Raw genomic sequence first — 27,112 nt, 5'->3', positions numbered from 1 at the left:
TTATTTAATTTTATGGATAAGTTTGCTCTAATTATTGCTGTATGAAGGGTTAATTTAGCATTGATTTTTATTTCTTACCTTTTTTATTTATTTTTTCTTAATTGTGACTATAAGTTCCTTCCACCAATAAAAATCCTTATGAACAATCTTGCAACCTTATTGAGTAGATCTGTAGAATAAATTCCTACAAATTGAATTGCTGGCTTAAACAGTATGATTAATTTAAACATTGAGACCATTGAAAAATGTTTCCAGGGGTGCCTGGTTGGCTCAGTCGGTTAAGCAATCGACTTTGGCTCAGGTCATGATCTTGTGGTTCGCGAGTTCAAGTTCCTTGTGGGGCTTTGTGCTGACAGCTTAAGCCTGGAGGTGGCTTTGGATTCTGTGTCTCCCTCTCTCTTCCCCCGCCCCCCTACTTGTGTTCTCTCTCTCTCAAAATAAATAAATAATCTTAAAAAAAAAAAAAAAGAAAAATGTCTCTAAAGAAGTTGAACCAATTTACATATTTGTGTACCAATATGACTCTTTTCCAAATTTTTTCTAAAATGTTTCATCAAACTTTATTATATACTTATACATATTTATTATTTCTAGAGAGTTATATTATTTATAAGTCATTATTTTTCAGAAATGGAAAAAAGTGGTATCTAGATGTATTTCTTTTGTTGAGAGTTTTACTTGAGTTTAAATATGTATTGACCATTTATATTTAGTTTTATGTCAATTGTTCATGTCCTTTATCCATTTTTCTTTGGGCTTATTTGTTTCCTTATGATTTGCAAGAGATCTTTGTTTAGTAAGGAATTCAGTTATTTTCCCCCTCAGGCTATATTTTGACTTTGTTTATGACAAATATTTTCTTTCCATTGAGAAGTTTTAAATGTTCATGTATTCACATTTCCAAGTCTTTCCCCATTGGCTTCTGGATATTTTGTTTTGGCAGAATCAGTCAAACAATAGTTTTTAAACTATTTACTATATTTACCTGTTATTTACCATAATTCCATGGTTATTTTTACCCTTAAGTTTTTGTTTCAACTGGAATTTATTTTGAAGTAGTAGAGTAGAAATGTTAGTAGTCTAGTATCATTGTGTCTTAACATTAATAAAATTTTCTTTCTCACTCACATATAATTCGAACTGGAAAATGACAGAGCTGGGGCACCTGGGTGGCCCAGTTGGTTAAGCATCTGACTTCAGCTCAGATTATCTCATGATTTGTGAGTTTGAGCCCTGCGTAGGGCTCTGTGCCAGGTCAGAGCCTGGAGCCTGCTCTTAGATTCTGCCCCTCTCTCTCTCTGCCCCTCCCCAGCTCAAGCTCTGTCTCTCTGTCTCTGTCAAAACTAAATAAACATTAAAAAAAAAAAAAAAAAAGACAGAGCTGAACTTCAGAAGGGCAATCCACATTCAGAGCCTATGCTCTTGATTTTATTATTTGTAATCTAGTCTTTTTTGCTTTAAATTCAACTTTACATTAGGTTAGGGCCATGGAGAGGAATGAGATTCAATTTCTGACTTGCAAAATAAAACTTATATGGTGCCTTTCTTCTTTCACTCTAGTTGCCAATATCATAATAAATAAATTGAGGCATTATAATATGAAGACAACTGAACTCGATAGTTAGGTTTAATGTAGTTTTCTTTAATATTAGTTCTTATACTCAATGACTGATAACATATATTGTGATTAAAAAATTAAAAATGCCTGTGGAGCAAAAGCTAAAATATTTTAAACTATGACCCCTGAGTCTTTCATTAGCTATTTATGATATAGGGCACAATTTATCTTGGAAACTATTGGTTGAAATATTAAAAGTTATTTCACACAGTCTTTTTTTTTTTTAAGTTTATTTATTTTTGGGGGCTCCTGGGTGGCCCAGTTGGTTGAGCATACAACTCTTTTTTTTTTAATTTTTTAATTTTTTAAACTTACATCCAAATTAGCATATAGTGTGACAATGATTTCAGGAATAGATTCCTTAGTGCCCTTACCCATTTAGCCAATCCCCCCTCCCACAACCCCTCCAATAACCCTCAGTTTATTCTCTGTATTTACGAGTCTCTTATGTTTTGTCCCCCTCCCTGTTTTTATATTATTTTTGTTTCCCTTCCCTTATGTTCATCTGTTTTGTCTCTTAAAGTCCTCATATGAGTGAAGTCATATGATTTTTGTCTTTCACTGACTGACTAATTTCACTTAGCATAATACCCTCCAGTTCCATCCACATAGTTGCAAATGACAAGATTTCATTCTTTTTGATTGCCGAGTAATACTCCATTGTATATATATACCACATCTTCTTTATCCATTCATCCTTCAGTGGACATTTGGGCTCCTTCCATACTTCGGCTATTGTTGATAGTGCTGCTATAAACATGGGGGTGCATGTGTCCCATTGAAACAGCACACCTGTATCCCTTGGATAAATGCCTAGTAGTGCAATTGCTGAGTCATAGAGTAGTTCTATTTTTAGTTCTTTTTTTTTTTTAATTTTTTTTTCAACTTTTATTTATTTTTGGGACAGAGAGAGACAGAGCATGAACGGGGGAGGGGCAGAGAGAGAGGGAGACACAGAATCGGAAACTGGCTCCAGGCTCTGAGCCATCAGCCCAGAGCCCGACGCGGGGCTCGAACTCACGGACCGCGAGATCGTGACCTGGCTGAAGTCGGACGCTTAACCGACTGCGCCACCCAGGCGCCCCTATTTTTAGTTCTTTCAGGAAGCTCCATACCGTTTTCCAGAGTGGATGCACCAGCATGCATTTCCAGAGCATCTAACTCTTGATTTTGGCTCAGGTCATGATCTCATGGTTTGTGAAGTCAAGCCCTAGTCAGGTTCTGAGCTGACAGGATGGAGCCTGCTGGGGATTCTCTCTCTCCATCCCTCCCCAGCTCTCTCTCTCTCTTTCTCAAAAATAAGTAAATAAACATTTAAAAAATAATAAAGCTATTTATTTATTTATTTATTTATTTATTTTAGTAATCTCTACACCAACGTGGGGTTTGAACTCATGATCCTAAGATCATGAGTTGCTTGCTCTTCTGACTGAGCCATCCAGGTACCCGTATTTCACAGTTTCTAAATCTTTGTTTCTTTCTTCCTTTCTTGAGAGAGGAAAATTCACAGTCTCAAATTAGTTGGGTTAAAATTATTTTCCAGTGCAGTACCTTGAGAAGATTTAAAATGAATATAGCATGTTTCCATAACACATTTCATTAATACAACTCAAACTAAATATAGTGCCAAAAACTTGATCAAAATTTAAATTCTTAGTGTTTCAGTAGCTGTGTACATACAAAGTCTCATTGGGTGCATACTTAATTCTGTTTTGTAAATGTTTATTTAGGGACATCTGGGTGGCTCAGTCAGTTGAGTGTCCAACTTCAGCTCAGGTTGTTATCTCATGGTTTGTGAGTTTGAGCCCTGCCATGGGCTTGCTGCTGTTAGCCTGTCAGCACAGAGCCCACTTTGGATCCTCTGTCCTCTTCTTTGGCCCTTCCCAGCTCATGTTCTCTCTCTCAAAATAAATAAACCATTAAAAAAAAAATTTTTTTAATGATTTACTTGTTTATTTTGAGAGAGAGAGAATGAGAATGGGTGGAGGGAGCCAAGGGGAGGGACAGAGAGAGAAGAGGGAGAGAATCCCAAACAGGCTCCATACTGTTAGCTCAGAGCCTGACCAGGGCTTGACCTCACGAACCATGAGATCATGACCTGAGCTGAAATCAGGATTTGAATGCTTAACCAACTGAGCCACCCAGGCACCCCAATTCTATTTTTTTAATGTTTATTTATTTCTGAGGGGGAGGAGAGGTAGAGAGAGAGGGAGACAGTTTTTGGTTTTAATTTTTTAAAATGTTTATTTTTGAGAGAGAGAGAGAGAGAGAGCGAGCGAGCATGGCCAGGGTAGGTTGCTGCCTGTGTTCTCTAGGATTTTGATGGTTTCGTATCTCACATGTAGGTCTTTCATCCATATTGAATCTATTTTGGTGTATGGTGTAAGAAAGTGGTCCAGGTTCATTCTTCTGCATGGTGCTGCCCAGTTTACCCAACAGCATTTGTTGAAGAGACTGTGTTTTTTCCATGGGATATTCTTTCCTGCCTTGTCAAAGATTAGTTGACCATATAGTTGTGGGTCCATTTCTGGGTTTTCTATTCTGTTCCATTGATCTATATGTCTGTTTTTGTGCCTATACCATACTGTCTTAATTACTACAGCTTTGTAATATAGCTTGAAATCCAGAATTGTGGTGCCTCCAGTTTGTTTTTTTTCTCTTTCAGGATTGTTTTGACTATTTGGGGCTTTTGCAGTTCCATACTAATTTATAATTTTTAAAATTAGAAATGGTACTACTTGCCAATGTAGAGACTTTGGAAAACAGAAAACAGGAAGAAAATTGATCATTTATGATGCTACTGCTTTAAGATAACCAATGTTAATATTTTGGTAGAAGTCTTTACAATGTATTTTCTTTACAATTTTCTGTACAAAATCGATTCCACATGATATTTAACAATCTTCTTTTTATTAGTATATTATAAACATTTTCTCATATTAATAAATATTACTCTAAAACTTCATCTCTAATGGCCACAGAGGAGTCCATGGTATAATGCTTGAAAAATGGAAATATTTTTGTGAGAATCAAGTGATTTGCTCATTCCAAAAGATCCAGATATGCAAAAAATACAACAATTATAAAATTTATGGCTACCATAAGTTTCCCCTGTGGAAATATACACTAATAATAAACACACACAATATTTTAAATGTGATTATGCATGTTGCCTTCCTTTTCCTTTAATGATTTTTTTTACTTTTACTTTTTTCCAGTTTTATTGAGATATAATTGACATTCTTTCCTTTTCATGACAAACGTCTAAGATGATGAAAATAGATCTATTCAAAATTCTAAACTTTGTGTAATATTTCATTATGAATATAACAAACAGGGTCACTGATGGGGATTTGGAAATGGAAAAGGGAGGACTTCAATCCTAGTCTGCTACTTAGAACTTGTGTGATCTTAGATAAATGTCTTTGCTGTGAATCTCAATTGCTTAATGGAAATCATAGGTCTACCAAGCAGGAGTAGTAAAGTGTTAGCGGCAAGGGGTCAGGGGTGGGGGCAAACTCGCATGTTTTTAGCATGCAAGTCCTGAAGAGGACCAACTTTTATTCTTCAAAGTTCAGATAATATGGAATGCTTTAGTTTGTCTCCAAATGGAATTTTTGCAGTCCTACCCAAAGTCATTCACACTGAGAAGTAGAAGAAAACAGTGCATAGTTCTCCAGAGTAAATTACATCTAAAGACCAGGTGAGAATGACCAGAAGAAGCTACCATAATGCACATTCCAGACTACTAGAGCTAGACATCTCAACACCAAGACCCCCTGGCTCCAAGGAATGACACCTGCTTACTCTGAGAGGAGATGTAGATCAGAACTCCATTCTCAACAGGACATGTAGATCAGAACTCCATTCTCAATAACCCCTCCAGCACTCTCTCCCCAAACAAAGATGGGACTCCCTCCTTTCCTTTCTGAGTTTCCTGGATACTCACTCTGTCAATTGCTCTCTCTATATCTTCAGTAAACTGCTCTCACGTCCTGCTGGCTTACATTTGATTTCCATCCTATGTCAAGCCAAGGACCCTTTTGGCTGGTCCTGTGGGACCCCCTCGGGGTCCTTCAACCTGGCCTGCTGGTATCAATATGATCAGCAATTTCAATTCTACATATATTAATGAATACATACATCTATACAATAACTTGTACAGGAATCTTCATTGCAACATTTTTTCCTAATAGACAAAACAATGTAAACAACTCAAATGTCTATCAAAGGATGGATGAATTAATAAAATGATGTTGTATATCCATACAATGGTTTACTTGACAGTAAAAAGGAATGAATAGTGATACATGGATGCTACAGCATGGATGTAACTTGAAAACACCATAGAGGCTAACTGAAAGAACTCAGTCATAAAAGACCATGTACTATATGATTCCATTTATACGAAACGTCTAGATTAAGAAAATCTATAGACAGAAAGTTAGAGATTGCATAGTGTCTGGGACTTGTGTGAAATAGGGGGGTGATTGCCTACAGGTACAGAGATTCTTTTTGGAGGGATGAAAATGCTGTAAAATGGATTGTGGTGATAATTGCACAACTCTGTGAATGTACTAAAATCCATTGAATGGGACACTGTAAATGGATGAAATGTATGGTATGTGAATTATATCTCAATAAAGCTGTTGGAATAAAAAGCAAACTAGGGCATTGTAATTTGAAGGATCATAATAGGATGATATTAAAAAGTGTTGGGCAGATGAAGCCCTTAATAAACGGTGGCCATTACCCATTGATGAATTCAGTTTAATTACAGTTTCCTCACCATAATTAACATTGTAAAAAGGTCATTTTGTACAGTGCAAAACAATACTGAACACTGTTATATATTGTTTTCCTTCTGAACATTTGGAGATGTAGATGTGCCGATGAAAGGTTATGTACATTTAAGACCCCCTGTCCTAGAAAGGCTGGGCCCATGGGCGTTTCTTTGAGAATACAGTGTCAGCAAAGCACCCTTTTTAAAGAATTTTTTCTGTCAGAATGCTAATAAGACACACACATAAAAGAGTCCTAATATTTTTTCCAACGGCCTTGCTAGGGGAAAATTTTTTAGTATGGTTAAAATAGATACTCAAAATATCTCCGTCATAATGCTTGGTAGAAAGCCATACAAGATGATTCTTCTTTGATCCTTTTCGTGGAAGTTTGCAGGATTTGCGGAAGGGGAAAACATGGTCTCCCGCTCAGAACTAAGTTTCTCCGCCTACTTATAACAATGGGTACTAACCTAAACTCTGCTGCAGGTTGTACACACTTCTGACCCAAAACTAACAGCTTTAGCTTGACATTTAAGCATTTGAAACGTTAACAGGTGGAGGGAGGATTCAGGCGAACTGTCAGGAGGTGTGGAACTGCGGAATTTGAGTCAAGGGAGGGCCATCCGACTTAAATAAAAACGAGTGAGGTGAAAGAATTCGGAGAACATAGGTACATTTTTATGCTCCCTGCTCAGCCCAAAAGTTGTGCAGTGGACAATTGGAGCCCCCAAAGTTGCCCTTCCGTAGGTGAGGAAGCTACTCCAGGGCTACCAGCACTTGCAAGAAGTTTAGGGCAGAATGCCCGAGCTCCAAGGAAAGCATATGCGTGGGGCAGGCGGCGTCAGGGAAGCTCACGCCTGGGCAGCTGGAGGCACCCACTGGCCGGAGCGGGCAAGCCGCGGGCACTGGAGGGCGGGGACGTAGGGGCGGGTCAGTAAAGGTCGGGCGATTGTGTCGGGAGGCGAACGGGGGCGTGGGCGGCGGCGGGCGGAGCCCAGGACGAGTGATGTAAGAAAGCGAGGGATCTCAGTGGGAGAGTCGGGGTCGTTGCTGTGAGACCCCAGGGGTGTGGGGCGGGGGATCCCAGTCCCCGCTGTGTTTTCCCCGCCCCTCCCCCCGCCTCCTTTACGCCCCTCCCCCCTCCTCCCCTCTGGTTGGAAAGTTTCTAGAATCTCTTCCCAGCGGCCTTTGCGGTTCCAACATGGCGGAGCTGACGGTGGAGGTTCGTGGCTCCAACGGGGCTTTCTACAAGGTACCGACCCTTTTGCCGCTTTGTCGGGTGTTGTGGGGGTTAAGTCAGGTTTGGGAGAATGCTGGTGGTCCTGGAGAGTGAGCTTTGGGGTCGAAAAGGACGGCCAGGCCGAAGCCCGAGGCTCCTGGTTTCCTCGCTTCTCCCCCCTCCACCCGCGGTTTAACGGTCTCGGGGGCCCGGGCTCCGTTATGTTTTGAAACAACACGTCGGACACCTCTTGTGTTTTTCTACTTATGGACCTTCTTCTTGGATGCTAGTGCAGTCCTTGGCGGGCCGGTGAAGAGAAGCCCAGTCGCTGCTCGGCGGCGGGGAGCTTCCCGGGAGTAGGCCTGAGCGCCGGGAGGTTGGGGAGTCGTGAAAGGAGGTGGTGGGATTGTGTGGTCACAGCAGCTCCCCCGCCCCTCGGACTGAGCCGAGCGGGAGCGCGTCGGCCCGCTGCTCCGACCCCTCCCCACCCCTTTGAGGGGGGGTGCGTCGCGGAATCTTAAGAATTCACCTTTGTTTTAGGGTTTTGGGCTAATAAACTTTAGTGTCTGATTGGGAAGCGGGTACCGGATTGAGGGTTAGGATCGAAGGGAAAACAGGAAAACCTTTTAATGTGGCGAGTTGAAATATTTTTGCGGCCTGGGAATTTGGGCGGCGCCTTAGCCCCTCTATTACGGAAGAAAAGGTTAGAGTTATAGGCTTTAAAGCAAGATTTAAAAAATGAAATCGATAAGGGAGACGGGTGGGGAGGTGACTAGTTTCTTTATATTGCCCAGTGTTTTTGGAAAGAAGTGTTGATTTTTTTTCTTCCCCACGAGGTTTTTTGTTTGTTTGCACCGGGAGATGTATTATTATGGGATCGGGCTGGAAAACAGAAGAGGAATTCGAGAGTAGAGGAATTTAGTGGGGGCTTCCAGTGCAGGGGTCACATAACTGAAAATGAAATCCTTACAATTTAGTTTTAACAATATAAAGGTCCCTTGTCCCGATTCTTTCTCCAAAAGTATACCACCACAATGTTTCGAGATCAATACAAAATCTCCCCAGCTGTTGTCTGTCAGTCAATCTCACTAAGCCAGGATCTCAAATGTTTGAGAGTCCTGGCTATTTTTATGAAGGGCCTTCTCCTAAAACAGGAGTATTGTGCGTACGCAGAATGCATTCTCCCAGGGTTTCATTTCGGCGTACCTTTCATCCCACAGGATTATGTTTTACTTGATGGTCGTAATTTCCTATTTCAGCGTTGTTTTCCTTTTGTAGTTTACTGATAAGCTGTGTGGATTTGGTTTAACTGTCACGTGGTAATAGCATGGTGGGGAATCGCAGTTGGCGTCTAAAGGATCTCCCTAAGCTTTTTACAAGTTTAAGTAGCCTTAGGTGGTCAACCTGAAGTGAAAACTGACTGCCTGGTGGAAAGGAGTCTTTTTGCTTGACTAGATGTATTAGCAGTTAAGATTTAAAACTTGGTGTCAGACAAGACCCAAGTGAAATTTGAGTAGATATTTCATTGACTTCTGTTATTGAAATCTAGTGGTTGCCTTCTCAGACCCTGGATACAATACAGTTGTGGCACAGTGCACAAAGAATGGGCTTGCCATACTTCTGTTAAGGGTAGGTAAGGTTCATCGTTTTTTGCCCCCCCCGCCCGGAAAAGTTTCAGATTACTCCTCTTTGGTGATACAATTGTGTAATGGAGGTATACTTTTCTTTCCTCTTGGCAAATTGAAAAATAGAAAAAAGATTTTTTGTCTTAAATCATTTCGCAGCATGTAGATGGTAGAACATTTCTTGTTTAGCCAAAGTATTGTGTTGGTTGCTAAATAAGCTGTTTTTCATTTCTTATTTTTATTTTGTAAGATTCATTATGTAAGGTCATCAGTTTACTAAAACTTTAAAGATTGTTTTTTACAGTCTTGGGTTTTTCATAGTTTTTTAAAAATTAAATTCACAATATTCCCATTTTGGAACTCTAAAGTATTGTGGATTCTTACTCATACTCTACAAATCTACTTGATTCTACTTAGACTGAGTCCATTACTTATTTTTATTTCATAAATAAAGGTGGTTCTTTTGCAGAGGTTGGGAAAGATCCTAGCCACATTGTACCAAAATAATTGCACTTGAACATACAGAATTTTATGTCCTGTCATAATCCACTTGTACTTTGTGGAAACTGAGATCTTTAGAACTCTGAAAAGAGTGGGAATGGTGAAGTGGAAGGAGCCCTGGATTTGAAGTTAAATAGATGGGAATTCTAGGTCTCTACTTCAGTTTACCATTATCTGCCAGTGGACTCTTGAATAAATCTTGAGTCCGTTTTCTTTTGTGTAAGTGAAGGGTCTGAAGTAGTTCAGATTCCCAATTTTTTTAATCCACAGAATTGCCTACTTGGGGAAAAATTGATTTATGGCACAAGCAATTTAGTATTTTTAAGTATATGAGTTTTTAGGTTAATTTGCATGTGGTAAAATTCACCTATTCTGGTACACAGTTACATGAGCTTTGGTAAAATGTTGTGTAACCACCATCAACATTGTAGAGAAAGAAGAGTTCCACTGTGCCCCCCAGTCTTCCTTATGCCTCTTTGTAATCATCCTGTCTTCTCACCCTCAGATCCAAGGGGGTTTTCCTGTCCTCATAGTTTTGCCTTTTCCAGAATGTCCTATAAATAGATTCATATACTATGCTGATTAGTATTTTGAGTCTGGTTTCTTATATTTAGCATAGCAGTTTAATTTTAAGTAAAATTTCTTAATTTAAACAATAATAGTGGTCAGTGAGGGCATTTTGAAAACAAAAGTTGCCTTGGGATAACAACTGTTAACATTTTAGTTTATTGTTTTGTAGTGTTTTTTTTTTCTTTTTCAATGTGCAGGTGATTCTGATTTTCCTCCTTTTTTTCCTTTCCCCCCATATACACACACAGCTGTAAATGTTGTAAATCTCAGTAGAATTTCAGAGTCCTGGGTTTAGTAGACAGTGTCACCATTCCTTGAGGCAGTGTTCTGTAGACCTTTATTAAAAATTTTCTGGTGGAACTGAAACTGCATTTTACAAGTTAATTGGAATCAGTGAAAAGCTGAAGATGTGACCTAAAATTAGGATCGTTTTTTTCTTCAGTAAAAACCCCAAAAAACAAAACACGTAATATGTTTTGCATCTTGCCTTTTTTTTTTTTAAACAAGTGGATCTATAGTTGTTAAAAAGATAAAAATCTTGATACATTAATGGGAGATATGTTAATTAAGTACCTGATAGGGGATATAATTTTATATAAAAATTTGTGTTTATAGCCTTTTCTACCTAGAGTGAGACATCTTAGGGTTTATACTACTGGCCATTTAAGGAGCTTTTCTAAAAAAAATATTTAAGATAGAATTTACATTTTATGATTGTTAGCGTATTTATAGAGTTGTGTAAACCTTATCACAACCTTACTTTAGAACATTTCCATTACCATCCAAAAAAAAACCTTATGCCCATTTGGAGTCATTAAAATGCTTTTTAACTGATTTATTATATAAATGGACTTTGTAATTGCATTGCAACTTGCATAGCCATGGGCAGAATATCATTTAAATGGAAGTTGAAAGTAACCCCTCAATTCCTAGCTGATGTAAAGGAAAGTTTTCATGGTGTTCCAAGCAAATATGTAATCTCTAAGATGGCTGAATGAAATTTCAGGCCTTCTTTGTAAAAGAATTACTTTCAGAGCTCTATGATTTCTGCTTTTACTAATTGACTCCAAATTTCATTTTTTTTTTTTCAACGTTTATTTATTTTTGGGACAGAGAGAGACAGAGCATGAATGGGGGAGGTGCAGAGAGAGAGGGAGACACAGAATCGGAAACAGGCTCCAGGCTCCGAGCCATCAGCCCAGAGCCCGACGCGGGGCTCGAACTCATGGACCGCGAGATCGTGACCTGGCTGAAGTCGGACGCTTAACCGACTGACTGCGCCACCCAGGCGCCCCTCATTTTGTTTTTTAATTGTAAGTTTATTTATTTTGAGAGCGGAGGGGAGGGGCAGAAGAGAGGGAGAGAGAGAATCCCAAGCAGGCTCCCCACTGTCAGCACTGAGCCTGATGCAGGGCCCGAACTCCTGAACCTCGAGATATGACCTGAGCCAAAACCAACAGTCGCTCAACGGACTGAGCCACCCAGGGATTCCTTGACTACAAATTTCAAACTAATGCAGTGTTTCCAAAATTTCCCATTACTTTACCTTAATATTAAAATGAAGTTTGAGAGAGTAAGTTAGGCAATAGGTTTATTAACATTAATAAATGTTGTAAAACCTATAGAACTTTAGTAAAGGAGTTTTCTGGGAGTGTACTGATCTTTCAAAGTTAGTTTAGCATATTGATTTCTTTGTGCAGATTAATAATTTGGGAAAAGATGGTGGCTACTTCTTTTTTTCTTTTTTTTTTTTTTTTTTTGAAGTTTATTTATATTTGAGGGAGAGGGGGAGAGAGTGCATCCCAAGCAAGCTCTGTGCTGACAGCACAGAGCCCAGTTTGGGGCTCAATCTCACAAACTGAGATCATGACTTGAGTTGATATCAATCAAGAGTCACATGCTAACCCACTGAGCCACTCAGGCTTCCTGGTGGCTGATTAATATTAGGGAAACTGTGTTAAATTAAAACCCTACATATCCAGATATTTTAAATATTTTTAGTTGTACCTTTTTTATTATTAAATTTAATACATGTACAAATGGGGTATCTACACAGATGTGGAAATTCCAAAGATTGTCCTAGTTGTTTTCAATGTTTTAAAATGTCTTTTTAAGGGCGCCTGGGTGGCTCAGTCGGTTTAAGTGTCCGACTTCAGCTCAGGTCGTGATCTTACGGTCTGTGGGTTCGAGCCCCGCATCGGGCTCTGTGCTGACAGCTCAGAGCCTGGAGCCTGTTTCAGATTCTGTGTCTCCTTCTCTCTCTCACCCTCCCCCATTCATGCTCTGTCTCTCCCTGTCTCATAAATAAACGTTAAAAAAAAATGTCTTTTTATTAAAACGTAAAAGAACTAAGATTTAACTGGAAAGGCCACTTAATTTTTAAAAATTAAACTTAAATGCTGTCTGTAAAGTTTTGATAAAAGCAGTATGTAGGGGTGCCTTGGTGGCTCAGCTGGTTAAGTGGCTGACTCTTGATTTCAGCTCAGGTCATGATCTCCCTGTTGTGAGTTTGAGCCCTGAGTGGAGCTCTGCTTGGACAGCGCAGAGTCGGCTTGGGATTCTTTCCCTTTCTCTCTCTTCCTGTGTGTCTCTCCCTCCCTCTCTCTCTCTCTCTCTCTCTCTCTCAAAAATAAACATAAAAAAAGTAGCATGTAAGTATAAAAAACCTGAAAACAGAAAAGCAAAAAATGAAAAAATTTTATCTACCTAGAGATAAATCATCAAGGCCTTGGCTTTATGTATTAAGAGAAAACATATTCTTTTCCATGTTTTCATGCACCTGTACATTTTCTGTAACATCAGATTCTTGTGTGGGTTATTTTAAGTAATTTACTATAAGTGCCTGTTATTTGCCGGATAGTCGATGAAGCTTATATGTATTGTCTGATTTTTTTTTTTTTTTTTTTTTTTTTGTCTCAAAGGCTCCATGAGGCATGTGTTTTTATTCCCATTTTATATATTAGGAAACTGACAATAACCCATAACTTTGTCCAAGACTACACTGTAGCCGAAAAGAGATTTAAATCTAGGGGCTTCTCACTTCCGGTGCCTAGTTTAGTGTGATATTAGAGGATCTTCAAAGGAAATCTCAGGGTAGTCAGCTTATAATGTATTTTAATTAGACAAGGCAGACACTTGATAATTCGAGAAGTGAGGTTTTACCACAGTGTTAAGGATGTAGCAAACTAGCTTTTTAAAATTTTTACTTTTTTTATTTTAGAGTGTGTGTGAATGGGTGGGGGGGGAGGGGGCAGAAAGGGAGAGAGAACATCCCAAGCAGGCTCCATGCTCAGCTTGGAGCCCCACGTGGAGTTTGATCCCACGACCCCAGGACATAAGATCTGAGCCCAAATCAAGAGTCAGATATTCAACCAACTGAGCCACCCATGTGGCTCATTTTATTGTATTTTATTTTATTTATTTATTTATTTTTCAACATTTATTTTTTATTTTTGGGACAGAGAGAGACAGAGCATGAACGGGGGAGGGGCAGAGAGAGAGGGAGACACAGAATCGGAAACAGGCTCCAGGCTCTAGCCATCAGCCCAGAGCCTGACGCGGGGCTCGAACTCACGGACCGCGAGATCGTGACCTGGCTGAAGTCGGACGCTTAACCGACTGTGCCACCCAGGTGCCCCCCATGTGGCTCATTTTAAAAAAAATTAATTTTTTTTTTAAGCAATCTTTACACTTATTGTTGGGCTCAAACTCCTGACCCTGAGATCACCATGCTCTTCTGATGGAGCCAGCCAGGTGTCCCAAACTAGCTTTTTTTTTTTTTTTTTTTTAGTTTATCTTGAGATCTCAGAGTGTGCTAGTGCACGAGTGAGGGAGGGGCAGGGGGGTTGAGAGAGAATTCCAAGTAGGCTCCACACTGTCAGTGTGGAGCCTGATGAGCTTGAACTCACAAACCTTGAGATAGTGACCTGGGCTGAAGTCAGAGACCACCCAGGCGTGCCCCCCCCCCCCCATTTTTTAAATGTATGTTTATTTTGAGAGAAAGAACTCCAGTGGGGGAAGGGCGGGGGGTGGGGGTAGAAAGAACCTCAAGCAGCCTCCACACTGCCAGTGCGGAGCTCAGTGTGGGGCTAGATCTCTTCACCAACTGTGAGCTCATGACCTGAGCCTAAATCAAGAGTTGGATGCTTAACCTACTGAGCCACCCAGGAGCTGCCCTCTTTTTTTAAAATAGTGAGAAGAGCAATATTTGTTCCATGAGTGACTCCACTTCTTGTACTAGGTGGTTGTAAGACCTTTTTTCTTTCTTTCATCTGCAGTATTAGGCAGTTAGATTTAACAGTTTATTGAGTGGTCTCTGCTAGGTTCATTTAGGTCTCATTTAGCTCCTAACAAAGCTACTGTTTATTGGCACTCAGGCTATCCATCAGACTGCACAGGTACTTTTCATGAACTTATTTCATTTAGTCTTCTCAATCACAGTGAAGGGGAGATAATGTTATCAACACCTGAGGAAATGAGACTAAGTGAATCCAGGTCCATAAAATTAATAGACTGATTCATGGTTCCCACTGGTCTTTCAGACTTCATTAAAGTGTGATTTTTAAAAATACACATAATTTTATCACACATTAAAAAAACCCAAAATGTAACATTAAAAAAAACCCCAGAATTTACTATGGATGCTAATTTCTACAAGTTTGCTGTGCTACAGTACACAAGTTAATAAATTAGAAACATTCACCCTCAGGAGCTTTAAAAATCTAACTGTAGTAGCCCTTCAAAAAGCTACAACCTGCATTTTAAAAAATATTTTCTCTACAAAGAATGTTATCAGCTGTATAACAATCTGTACAGCTTTTATTGAGCTGCACTTGAGTTCACATTCTTAGAACAGTCAGCTGAGTACACACCCACTCTACACACATCATTACAGGATAGCCAGTTATTCTTCTTTTTTTTTTCCTCTTCATCTTCATTTTCTTCCTCTTCATCTTCTTTGAGCCTGTTGGCCTGCCAGGGCCTTTCTTTTCTGCCTCAAAGTGTGATTTTTTTAAAAGTACAAATATATAGCTTAAGAAACTATTATTAATTAGATACAGTTACTAACAAGCTATTAATACATATTAATACAGTTGGAGTCCAGAACTAATTGGGAGGATTCCTGGAGAAATGATTTGATCTGTGCCTTCACATTACAAAAATTTCTTTCCAATATGATAGCCATAAGCCACAGGGCTGAAGTATGTTAGTGCGAATTGAGATGTGCTTTAATTGTAAAATCTATATTGAATTTCAAAGAGTTAGTATGAAAAAAAGAAGGTAGGACATCATAATTTTAGAATCTTGATTACATGTTAAAATAGTATTTTGGATATATTGGGATAAATTTGAAGTTAATTTTGCCTGTTTTTTTTTTTTTTTTTTTTAACTTTAGTATGGTTACTAGAATCTTTAGATATTTGCCTCAGATTATAATTTATGCTAGACAGTTATGATTTAAATATACTTTCCTCTCCTGGCTTTACATTATTCCTTGTATGAAGTATCTTGGGAAATATTTGAAATGCTTCCTATATGCATATAAAGTTGACCTTTTAACAACATGGGTTTGAACTTTGTGTGTCCACTTACATATGTAAATATTTTTGTTGTGATTTTCTTAACATTTTTCTCTAGCTTTACTGTAACAAGTATATATAACATATAAAACGTGTTAGTAGACTAATTGGTAAGGCTTCTGGTCAATAGTAGTCTATTAGTATTAAGTTTGGGGGAATCAGATAATACACATGGTGGGTACCCCTGTCTCTTGGTTGTTCAAGGGCCAACTGCATGAAACTTACTATTCACATTTTCTTATTCACATTCAAATTTTCTTATGACGTGACACCTCTGGATAATCTGGCCACATAGTGTTGAATATTAAAAGGCTTTAGAACATTCTTTGGTGGATGTTTAGCCAATAATAAGAGATTTTTTTTTTTTTTTAATTTTTTTTTTTCAACGTTTATTTATTTTTGGGACAGAGAGAGACAGAGCATGAACGGGGGAGGGGCAGATAGAGAGGGAGACACAGAATCGGAAACAGGCTCCAGGCTCCGAGCCATCAGCCCAGAGCCCGACGCGGGGCTCGAACTCACGGACCGCGAGATCGTGACCTGGCTGAAGTCGGACGCTTAACCGACTGCGCCACCCAGGCGCCCCAATAATAAGAGATTTTTGATAGCTCTGTTAAATTTCCTAGAACCAAGTCTTAAATACCTTGAGCAAAACAAAATGAAGCAACACAAAGGGTTGCTTTGTTGATCTGAATGTGTATATTTAAATGTACAATTCTTAGGGGTCCGAATGTGTATATTTAAATGTATAATTCTTTGGGGCGCCTGGGTGGCTCAGTAGTTTAAGCCTCCAACTTCAGCTCAGGTCATGAACTCATGGTTCGTGGGTTCAAGCCCCACCTCTGGCTCTTGCTGATAGCTCAGAACCTGGAGCCTGCTTCAGATTCTTTGTCTCCCTCCTTCTCTGTCCCTCCCCTGCTTGCACTCACTCTCTCTGTCTCAAAAATAAATAAACATTAAAAAAAATTTTAAAAATGTAGAATTATTTTATTTGTCCTTATATTAAAAGATGCTGAAAGCTGTGGCAAAATTTGGCCAACATTAAATCTCAGTTAATTATCAGTTGTTTCAACTTGTCTCCTTTAAGCCCCAGCATTTTTTGCTTAGCCTTTTTGGGAGAATGAGTAGCAGTCTCCCCCAGTAATAATTTATGAAGTTTGTAGTTATTGTTGGCAGAAGCATGTGCATTCCTTGTGATCTCTTCAGGGTCAAGAATTTCTCTCAGGCTTCTGTACCTCCACCTTTCTTAACACTAGCTAATTAATAATAGTAAAACTTTTCTTCTTTCTTTCCCGTTTTGTAACCTTTTGCTTTTATAGCTTTTCAGGTGGTAGGATATTTTCAAGTCTTAAATTTTCCAGTGACTTGAGAATGTGTATTTAGTACATAGTAGACCTTCCTTATGTGTTTGTTGAATGAACAAGTGATTCAGTCATTCTTGTCTTTGATTTGTTTTTAAACTTAGGCAATGTAATAGCATATACACAAAATTGACTTCATCGTTTCTGATTTTGATTCATTCAACTTAAAACTTTTTTGGGGGGAGGCATCTGGTTAGCTTTGAAGAGCACGCAATTCTTGATATCAGGGTCTTGAGTTAAAGCCCCATGTTGGGTGTAGAGATTACTTGAATGTTAAACTTTTTTTTTTTTTTCCTTTCTTTCTTTCAACGTTTTTATTTATTTTTGGGACAGAGAGAGACAGAGCATGAACGGGGGAGGGGCAGAGAGAGAGGGAGACACAAAATCGGAAACAGGCTCCAGGCTCTGAGCCATCAGCCCAGAGCCTGACGCGGGGCTCGAACTCAGGGACCGCGAGATCGTGACCTGGCTGAAGTCGGACGCTTAACCGACTGCGCCACCCAGGCGCCCCATAAACTTTTTTTTTTTTTAACGTTTATTTATTTTTGAGACAGAGAGAGACAGAACATGAACGGGGGAGGGGCAGAGAGAGAGGGAGACAGAATCGGAAGCAGGCTCCAGGCTCTGAGCCATCAACCCAGAGCCCGACGCGGGGCTCGAACTCACGGACTGCGAGATGTGACCCCGGCCGAAGTCGGACGCTCAACCGACTGAGCCATCCAGGCGCCCCGAATATTAAACTTTTTTAAGGCTTACATATTGATCCTTGTTGAGTTCTGATGTTATCACTGAGTTTTATGGATACATAGAACTATAGGGAACTTCAACTCTTTGCAACTGGAAAGGTCACAATAGTTTTGGGTGGCCATGTTGAACCAGTAAGTGATTCCATTTTCTTTTCTTTTTTTATTTTTTTTTTCATTTATTTATTTTTTGAGAGAACTAGAGAGACAGAGCCCAAGTTGGGGAGGGGCAGAGAGAGGAGACACAGAATCTGATGCAGGCTGCAGGCTCTGAGCTGTCAGCACAGAGCCCCGACGCGGGGCTCGAACTCACAAATCATGAGATCGTGACCTGAGCCGAAGTCGGATGCTTAACTGAGCCACCCAGGTGCCTCAAGTAATTCCATTTTCAAGGAGAACTGTTGGGTATTATAAATTTGTGAAATTAACAATCCAAGAACATTGTGGTATGTAAGCATTAGTAGGTATTTATGCATCCTTAGGAAATTCTCATTGTCATTTTTTAAAATTTATTTTTATTTTTTTTAAGATTTATTTTTTTTAGTTTTTTTTTTTTTTAATGTTTATTTTTGAGAGAGGGAGACAGAGCATGAATAGAGGATGGGCAGATAGAGAGGGAGACACAGAATCCAAAGCAGGCTCCAGGCTCCAAGCTGTCAGCACAGAACCCAACATGGGGCTCGAACTCAGAAACCACGAGATTGCAACCTGAGCCAAAGTCATTGAGCCACCCAGGTGCCTCATTGTCATTTTCTTTTTTTTTTTTTTTTTTATTCAGAACTCTTAAGTGCTCAATACTAAGGAATGCTGGAGGTTTACCTGAAATAATTTTTTCCGTGGTAAAATTTACCCCATTATCCAATAATTTAATGTACAACGTATTTAGTAAATTTGCAGACTTTTATCTGTGGAACATGTGTCCATTGATTTGAAATGATGTCCATTTCTAGATTTAGTTATGTCGGCTTAAAAAAAAAATTTTTTTATGTTTAATTTTGAGAGAGAGAGAGTGAGAGTGAGAGCTGGGGAGGGGCAGAGAGAGAGGGAGACACAGAATCTGAAGCAGGCTCCAGGCTCTCAGCTGTCAGCACAGAGCCTGATGTGGGGCTTGAACCCTCGAACCGTGAGGTTATGACCTGAGCTGAAGTCGGGCACTTAACCAAATGAGTCACCCTGGTGCCCCTTCAAAAAAATACTGTTTGAAGTTAAATTTGATTGCAGTATCAGTCTTGAATGGTTGTGCCTGATACTGGAATCAAATTACAATTCAGATCTTTTAGGTGTTGTAAGCATCAAACTAGTTTGTTAATTAGAATGCAGAATTGAGATCTCTAGAGATGGAAAAATTAAAAAGGTGTATAAATGTGCTGTATGGAAAATGCTGGTTGACAAAGTATTTTAAGATATATTTCAACTCTTTAAAGAATATTTATACATATGTATACATATACATATGTATAATTATACACCCATGCATTAAGTTTTCATGAACTTGCTTTAAGTTTTTTTCCCTGCTTCCATTTGCCACTTAATCTCCTCTCATTCACACTCCATTTTAGGTAGCATAACCGGAGCGTATCGTACTAGATTTTTCTCTACTCCTATAATGGTGCATAGATAAATATCCATACACGAATGTAGGTTTTTTTTTTTTTTTTAGTATTGCTCTATGTAAGTATGATAATCTATTTTGGCTGTTTTCACTTGGAGTGTAATTTATTTTTAAATGGTCATATAATGTTCCATGGCAAGAATTATGAAATCCAGCCATTCCCCAGTTTAATAGACACTCACTTTGTTCTCACATTTTTGCTATTCCACATGTTTCCATTGGATAAGTTTCAAAGAATGGGATAGCTTGGTGGAAGAGAGCTTTTTTAACTTTAATAAATGTTAACATTACTTGCCACAGGGCTTGACCCTTTGTATTTCCTCCGTCAGTAAATGTAAATGCTTTTCATTACATCCTTGCCAGAAAATTGGTTCTATAATCTTTAATTTTGGCCAGTCTCTGTTGGACCTAAAGGATTATCATATCGGAACTTTGATTTGCAGATTTCTATGTGAGAATTTTAATGTTTTGTTGGCCGTTTGGATCTGCTTTTCTGTAAATTGTTCGATGTTTGCCCATATTCCTGTTGTGCCTTTTGTCACTTTTTGAGATCTCTTAGGATTCATTTATTGTTAAGAGTGTCCCCTTCTCATTTAATTCTTGTTGACTTTTTGGTATCTCTGGGTTGTAGAGAAGTTTTATGTTTTACCTGCTGAACTATTTTTTTCCTCGACAGAAACCAGAGTTTCTAGTCCTGGCTAAACACAGCCTGTGTCATGTTTATACATATAATTTCCTAAATTCTTTTGTGGTGTTTTCATTTATTTTATCTTAATTATAAGACTTATGTTTGAATATTCATAGGCAAATGTGTTAGTACCACGTATTAAAAAATCATCTGTTGTTTTAAAGGTTTTTTGTTTTGTTTTTGCATGTGTGGGAATTATGAGGAGGATGTCCAGCATCCAGGAGAGCTGGGTCTCATTCAGGGTTGATAGAACATCCTGAGAATTGCTGCAGAAAGTCTTCTGGAGTGCTCTGGGAAGACCGTAAAGAGTCCTTGAAGGAGGATGTGTGACATGTTTTTGGCAAAAATGCAGCCACCTAGGAGTCTTATCCTTACCTTACTGCCCTGGGCCCTCTTGTTTTACCGATCACATAGTAAGTAGTGTATCTGCGACCTAGTCTTTAACAGCGAAAGCGCTGGGGGCACCTGGCTGGCTCAGTTGGAAGAGCATAGGACTCTTGGTCTCAGGGTCGTGAGTTCAAGTCCCATGTTGCGTGTAGAGATTACTTAGAAATAAAAAAATCTTAAAAAAAACAAACCCAAAACAGTGAAACCATTGCACTCTAGTCTTTTTAGCAAGAATGTTTTCCCCCTTCCTTAATGAGGTCTTTTTATATCTGTTACCTGAATATATAGTCCAGAAACATAAAATGTTTAAATGTGAACTATTATATTACTTGACATAAAAGCACTGGGAGGAAGGTTTTTAGATGGTATTTTTTTAGGGAGAGGAGTAGTTTTAAGTACTTCTGGCACACCTTTGAGTGCGTGGGAATACCTTGATTTAAGAAGCTTTGATTCCTTCAGCTTACAAATTGAGACATAAAAAATTACTTAGGCAATGATGATGACCTGTATTTGGGAACCTATTATCTAAGTCAGTTATAATCTGATAGAGTTTCTCATCTGAATTATATAGAAGCACTATTTAATTTTTCCGAGGTTAGTGCATAGCTTGTACCATTCTAGATGCATGGGAGAGAAGTTCATCACACATGGTAATGCTTAGTGAATGGATTGTATGTGTTCTCTTAATACCCTGGTTGAGAAATACTGTGTGCTATATTCAGTTGCCTTATTTTTACCCTTGTAAAATGGATCATAACATGTAGAGTGCAGAGCAGGACAAGAGATGATTCTGATTGTTGACATGTTGGTTTGAGGAAGGAGAGTGAGCTAGCAGCAGAGATGACCTGTACAGTTGAAATTGGGGTTTAGAGTCCAAGGAATAGGTTACTTTTCTGTACACAGATTTGGTAAGTTCGTGGGAGATAGTACAATTTCATTGTATCTAAAGTGGTATCAGTTCTAAGTGGCACTAAGAAATATTGCCAGTTAATCTTAGTGGATGTTGATGTTTATTGAAAGATTATTTATTAAAGTTTATTTGTTTTGAGAGAGAGTGGGGGAGAGGCAGAGAATTCCAAGCAGGCTCTGCGCTGTCAGTGTAGAGCCCCGTGCATGGCTTGAACTCATGAAGCGTGAGATCATGACCTGAGCCGAAATCAAGAGTTGGACACTTAACTGAGCCACCAGGCACCCCTTTATTTATTTTTCAGTATTTTATTTTTTAAGTAATCTCTGCACTCAACGTGGAGCTCAAACTGACAACCCCGAAAGAGTTGCATGCTCAAGACTGAGTGGGCCAGGGGCTCCTGAAGGGTTTCTTAAACATTTGAATGCGTAAAATGGAAGGAGTAAGTAAATTAAATTGGTTAAAGTATCTTCACATTCAGGTGGTTGTGTTTCTACTTACAGTATCTTCCTCAGTGCCAAAGAGAGCATTGATGTTGCAAGCATACTTTAAAAAGAACTCTCCTGTATTAACTCCAGGATTTTCTTGCAAGAATTTTCGTCCACTCTGTAAGTTTTGGTGCTGGTGTTTTCTTGATTTTATCAGAAGGTGTCAACAGAACTACCTTCTGGTAAGAAACCTTTATCCTTGCTTTTGTTGGTTTGCTGAATGAAATGCCAAGAGGTTGCAGTCAAGTGCCACAGAAAATTGCAGGCAAACCGAGTTTGAGGGTGTTCAGTGACATTTATATCCTGGCTGCCATGTGGCTATCTGCTGTTCTCTTAAGATGCCATCAATTTTGAGATGTATCCTGATTTTAGAGAGATTAAATTAGAAGTGAAGAGCTAGGAAGGTAGACTGGGGCCAGTCAGTAAATAAGTAGGTAATTGATCGAGGGATAACAAGTGATCATCAAATCCATGGGGGTAGGTTTTGGGGGTGGTGGTGGCAGAGGAAGACCTGAGGTGAATTTTTATATGCTGTCAACTTTTCCTTTCTCATGGGTTATGTTTTCATAATCCTATTTATGCACAGCAGTAACTTTTACTGATGTAGCTGGGGAAATGGAGAGTTAGCACAGAGGAAACAAAGGATTTAAGAAACTGAGCCCAGTGCCTTTAATATATAATTTTTTAATCCACTTAATTTTTAGAAATACAGTATTTTGTCACAAATTTGCTTATAATTAAGCCATCAGCTGTGATGTTTTAACACATTGGAAAAGGCATCCAGAAATACAGAATTAAAAAATTTTTTTTTTAATTTTGGGAGAGCCCCGGGGGGGGGGGGGGGGCGGGGCGGGGCACAGAGACAGGAGCCAGAGGATCTAAAGCGGGCTCTGTGCTAACAGGCTGACAGTAACGAACCTGATGTGGAGCCATCCAGTTGCCCCTAGAAGATGAGTTTTTAAATTCAGCATTTACAGCCTCCTATGGAGTGAATTTAGGGGCTGTGTGCATGTGGTTTCAGCTTCCCTTTTACAAAAATGAAGGATCTGGAAGGGCTATAAAAGAAAAATACATTTTTTTTTTTTTTTTTTAGGTAAACTTTATGCCCAACGTGTGGCTTGAACCCAAGGTTCCAAGGTCCAGGTGTGCTCTACTACTGAGCCAGTTAGGCGCCCTGGTAGAAATTTTTATCTTCAGGATTATTAGTTAACTTTTCCACAGACAGGGTCCCTGATTCATCTGTCCTGATATTTGACTATATTTATAATCTCATTCTTCCCATTCCTGAAGTAATTCATACCATGTTTTTTTCTGTTTAATCAGTAGGATTCACCCCCTACACCCTCCCATGACTACCTTCATCAAGTTGAAAACTGTTTTTCAGCTGTAGTGTTGTCTGCCTTTTAGGTAGATAATTCTGTGCACCTTGTTCTTTCCACAGACAATTTAAGCTCTCACCTCAAAATTGCTAAATACATTATGCAAATGTTAAAAAAAATGAGGTTACTATTTATATTCTGATAAGGAAGGATCTGCAAGATAGAAAGGAGAAAAGGGAAGTTCATAGGAATTGACAGTAAACATAAGATTTTAAAGAGGATTTGTATATTATTGAAATTACAACTTTTTCTGTGATTACCCCTTCATATAGTTCATACCCATTGTTACTTTTGCTTATTAGCTTTGTTCAGCTTTTAGCTCACTTGACACTTAGAAATTGGGAATTTAACTCTGCTGTGTTCCATCCTCTTCTACTCTTTTCATGTGATGATTGTTTACCTATTTTAGCTTTTAGGTATTGTAAACTTGTCAAACTTTTTGTGGCTTTTGGGTTTTGTTTATTTGGTTAGAAAGGCCTTCCTTACTCTGAAGTTAAAAGTAACTTGTGGTTTGGGATCTTTATTGATTTAAAACACTTTGAGTCTTTCATCCATTAATTCTATTTTTGGTGAAAACATCTATTTCATTTTTTTTCCAATAATTATCCAGGTGTCCCAGTACCATTTAAAAACAATCCATTCCTCCCTCTATTTGTAATTTCCTAAGTGACTTGGACCTGTTTCTGGAATCTGTTTTCCTTTAAAATGTGTTTTCTTTTGTCTTGGTTATTGTAGCTTTAAAATAAGCTTTACTATTTGGTAGGCATAGGGGTGCCTGGCTGGCTGAGTCCACAGAACATCTGACTTTTGATCTTGGTCGTGAGTTTGAGCCCCACGTTGGGTGTAGTGATTACTTAAAACTTAAAATATTTGATTGGGATAGTGTGTTATCTTTACTTCCTACTCCCACTTAAGTTTCCTTTTTGAGTGTTTCCTTTCTTTCTTTTTTTTAAACAGACTTTGGTGTAATTTTATTAATATTGGCCCCTTTTCCCCCAATGGAATCATCACTCTCAGTATTTTAGTGGGGTCTCATAGACGGGCATATTGAAAATTTTACAATATCAAGATCTCCTATCAAAGAATGTGATAGGATTTACATTTTCCTGAGTATTCTAGTTATGTTCATTAGTTGAATTTCAAATTTCTGTACATAGGTCCTGTACATTTATGTTGTTTTAACTGTGGAGGCATATCTAAGATTATATTTTTTCATTGCTACTGCTATTAGAATATTTTTTGTCTGTTTTATTTTCCAGCCGCTTTTTGCTTTATCTAATGCTTGAATTGTTGAAATTTAAAGAAAAATTTATTTTTGAAAAATACTTTTGAAAATACTTCTGAAAAATCACTTCAGGCAGTTCTTCTATAGCTCAGGGATTCTTGCTGTTCATCGTGTCCCTTATCTCAATTTTATACATGGTTCATGACATTCTGAGGTTTTTACTATGTAATGTTCTATTTGTTGTTTTGTTGGGGATAGCATTTTAAAGATACGTATATGTTTTTAATTTTTTTAATTTTTTTTTTTTTTTTAAAGTTTATTTTGAGAGTGAGAGAGTGAGCAAGCATGAACAAGGGAAGGGCAGAGAGAGAGAATCCCAGGCAGGCTCTGCACTGACAGTGTCCTGAAATAGGCTTCGAATTCAAAAACAGATCATGACCTGAGCTGAAATCAAGAGTTGGATGGTTAACCGACTGAGCCACCCAAGTGCCCCTAGAGATATTTCATCACATTTTAGATGTGGTATACTGCCTTGTTGCTTATTAATGCTGTTTTAAATTACAGTTAATAGTGTTACATATAATCATATAAAGAGACCATTTTGTAATGATGAATCTTCCATGTTTGCATATCTATGGGAAGAAAAGAAAGAAATCTCAAAGGTTTTGTTCTGAGAAATATGGGTCCTGGGCCAGATGAATAGTGAATAGGAAGAGAGAAACAAATCCCCAAAGGTTGGACTAGAATACAAGGTGGACAGAAGTTGTGAAGACTTAGTCATAAAGCCCCCTACTGCTTTGTGCAGAGAAATATGACCTTTGTAATTCAGTGTCCCCTGACTCCCAAGATGTTGGCAAAGACCCAACCCTGCCATTTTGGGTCTTGAGTGTATAGGGACCTAGCATCATCATTCTGGTGACTTTGAATGTACAGAAATAATTTCAGGAGTGTGGACTGAGTCCTGAATTAAATGGACAAAGTTTCATAGAGATCTGGCCATTAGAGGTACCTTATCCTTAGAATCTAGAGTTTGGGGATTAGAACATGTTTCCTGTTCATCACAGCCCAAATACATTTTAAGAACCGGGTTTTAAATTCTTTTTTTTTTTTTTTTTTAACCGGTTTATTTTGAGTGAAAGAGAGCCAGTAGGGGAGGGACAGAAAGAGGGAGAGAGAGAATCCCAAGCAGGCTCCTTGCCAGACTCGGGGCTCAATCTCATAAACAGGAGATCAGTGACCTGAGCCGATCAGTGACCTGAACTGAAATCCAGAGTAGGATGTAACTGACTGAGCCACCCAGGTACCTTCTGGGTGTCCAATTCTTAATTTGCTTAATCTCATGATTGAGGGGTATTAAGTAATAAGAATAGGTGTCTAGAGTTGTATTTTCTCTTAAAGTTTGTGGAAAATGTGCATCCAAATAAAGCTGGTGTTGGTGATGGAAGTAAAGGGGATGGGGCTGGAAAGAGATGAATAAGCATTGAATTTTAGATAGGATAAAAAAAGATTTTTACTGTAACGAAGGGTAGAATTTCCCCAGTGGCTTGAAGTTCTTATTTGAACGAATTCACTGTGTAAACTATACAGAAATCTTAAGGGTTACTTAGTGAAACATTCTAGACTCCGAAAGTGGTTTGTGAAGGACTAGAAAATTAGTGAAAGTTGGAAATATGACTCATTTCTAATGGCAAGATGTGTTTTATTGTCATATTCGTGAACTTGGAAATTTTCAGTTTCTGAAGTATTCCTTACAGATGTTACGGGTATTAATAAAGAGATTTGTTGGTGATGTAACTATGAAAGTGATGACCAAAATTATTGCTGAAAGTGGATGTGTGGCTGAACCTACTAGAAATAAAGAAACTGGCTAGGCTGTCATTATAGCATGGTCAGATAATCAGAAGTGGAATGCTAGCTCTTAATATTTATTTATTTATCTATCTATCTATCTATTTATTTATTTATTTATTTATGTTTATTTTTGAGAGAGAGAGAGACAGAGCGTGAGCAGGGGAGGGACAGAGAGAGAGGGAGACAGAATCTGAAGCAGGCTCCAGGCTCTGAGTTGTCATCACAGAACCCGATGTGGGGCTTGAACTCAGACTGTGAGATCGTGACCTGAGCCAAAGTCGGACGCTTAACCGACTGAGCCACCCAGGCGCCCCTAGCTCTTAATTTTTAACTTTGAGGAAGAAAGGAATAAAAAGATCTCCAGAATTGCATGGCTGGAGCTTCTGTAACACTCTTAAAAGGAATGTATTCTGAATTTTAGGCCTCATATGAGGATATTTGCATTGAAATGTCCCAAAGTACACAAACAAAGCAGGTAATAGACGTTTGAAGCTGGAGTGAGAATCAGGGCCAAATACAAAATGATGCAGTTAATTGAGTAGCAAACGTGAGAAGAGTGCACTGACCTTAGATTT

General features: G+C 38.7%; 1 protein-coding gene across 1 annotated transcript in view; it reads left to right on the top strand.

The window, feature by feature from the left end:
• Nucleotides 1-7,375: 7,375 nt before the first annotated feature.
• The window catches only part of FXR1 (FMR1 autosomal homolog 1), a 60,949-nt gene continuing 41,212 nt past the window's right edge, over nt 7,376-27,112 (top strand). The window contains 1 exon segment of the mRNA XM_045502869.1: nt 7,376-7,654. Coding sequence (XP_045358825.1) covers nt 7,604-7,654 — 51 coding nt within the window. The 5' untranslated portion in view covers nt 7,376-7,603.

This window comes from Leopardus geoffroyi, chromosome C2 (genome assembly GCF_018350155.1).
Source record: "Leopardus geoffroyi isolate Oge1 chromosome C2, O.geoffroyi_Oge1_pat1.0, whole genome shotgun sequence".
Classification (NCBI taxonomy): Eukaryota; Metazoa; Chordata; class Mammalia; order Carnivora; family Felidae; genus Leopardus; species Leopardus geoffroyi.
The sequence above is the reverse complement of the archived record's forward strand: the minus strand, read 5'-3'. Positions and strand labels throughout refer to the sequence as shown.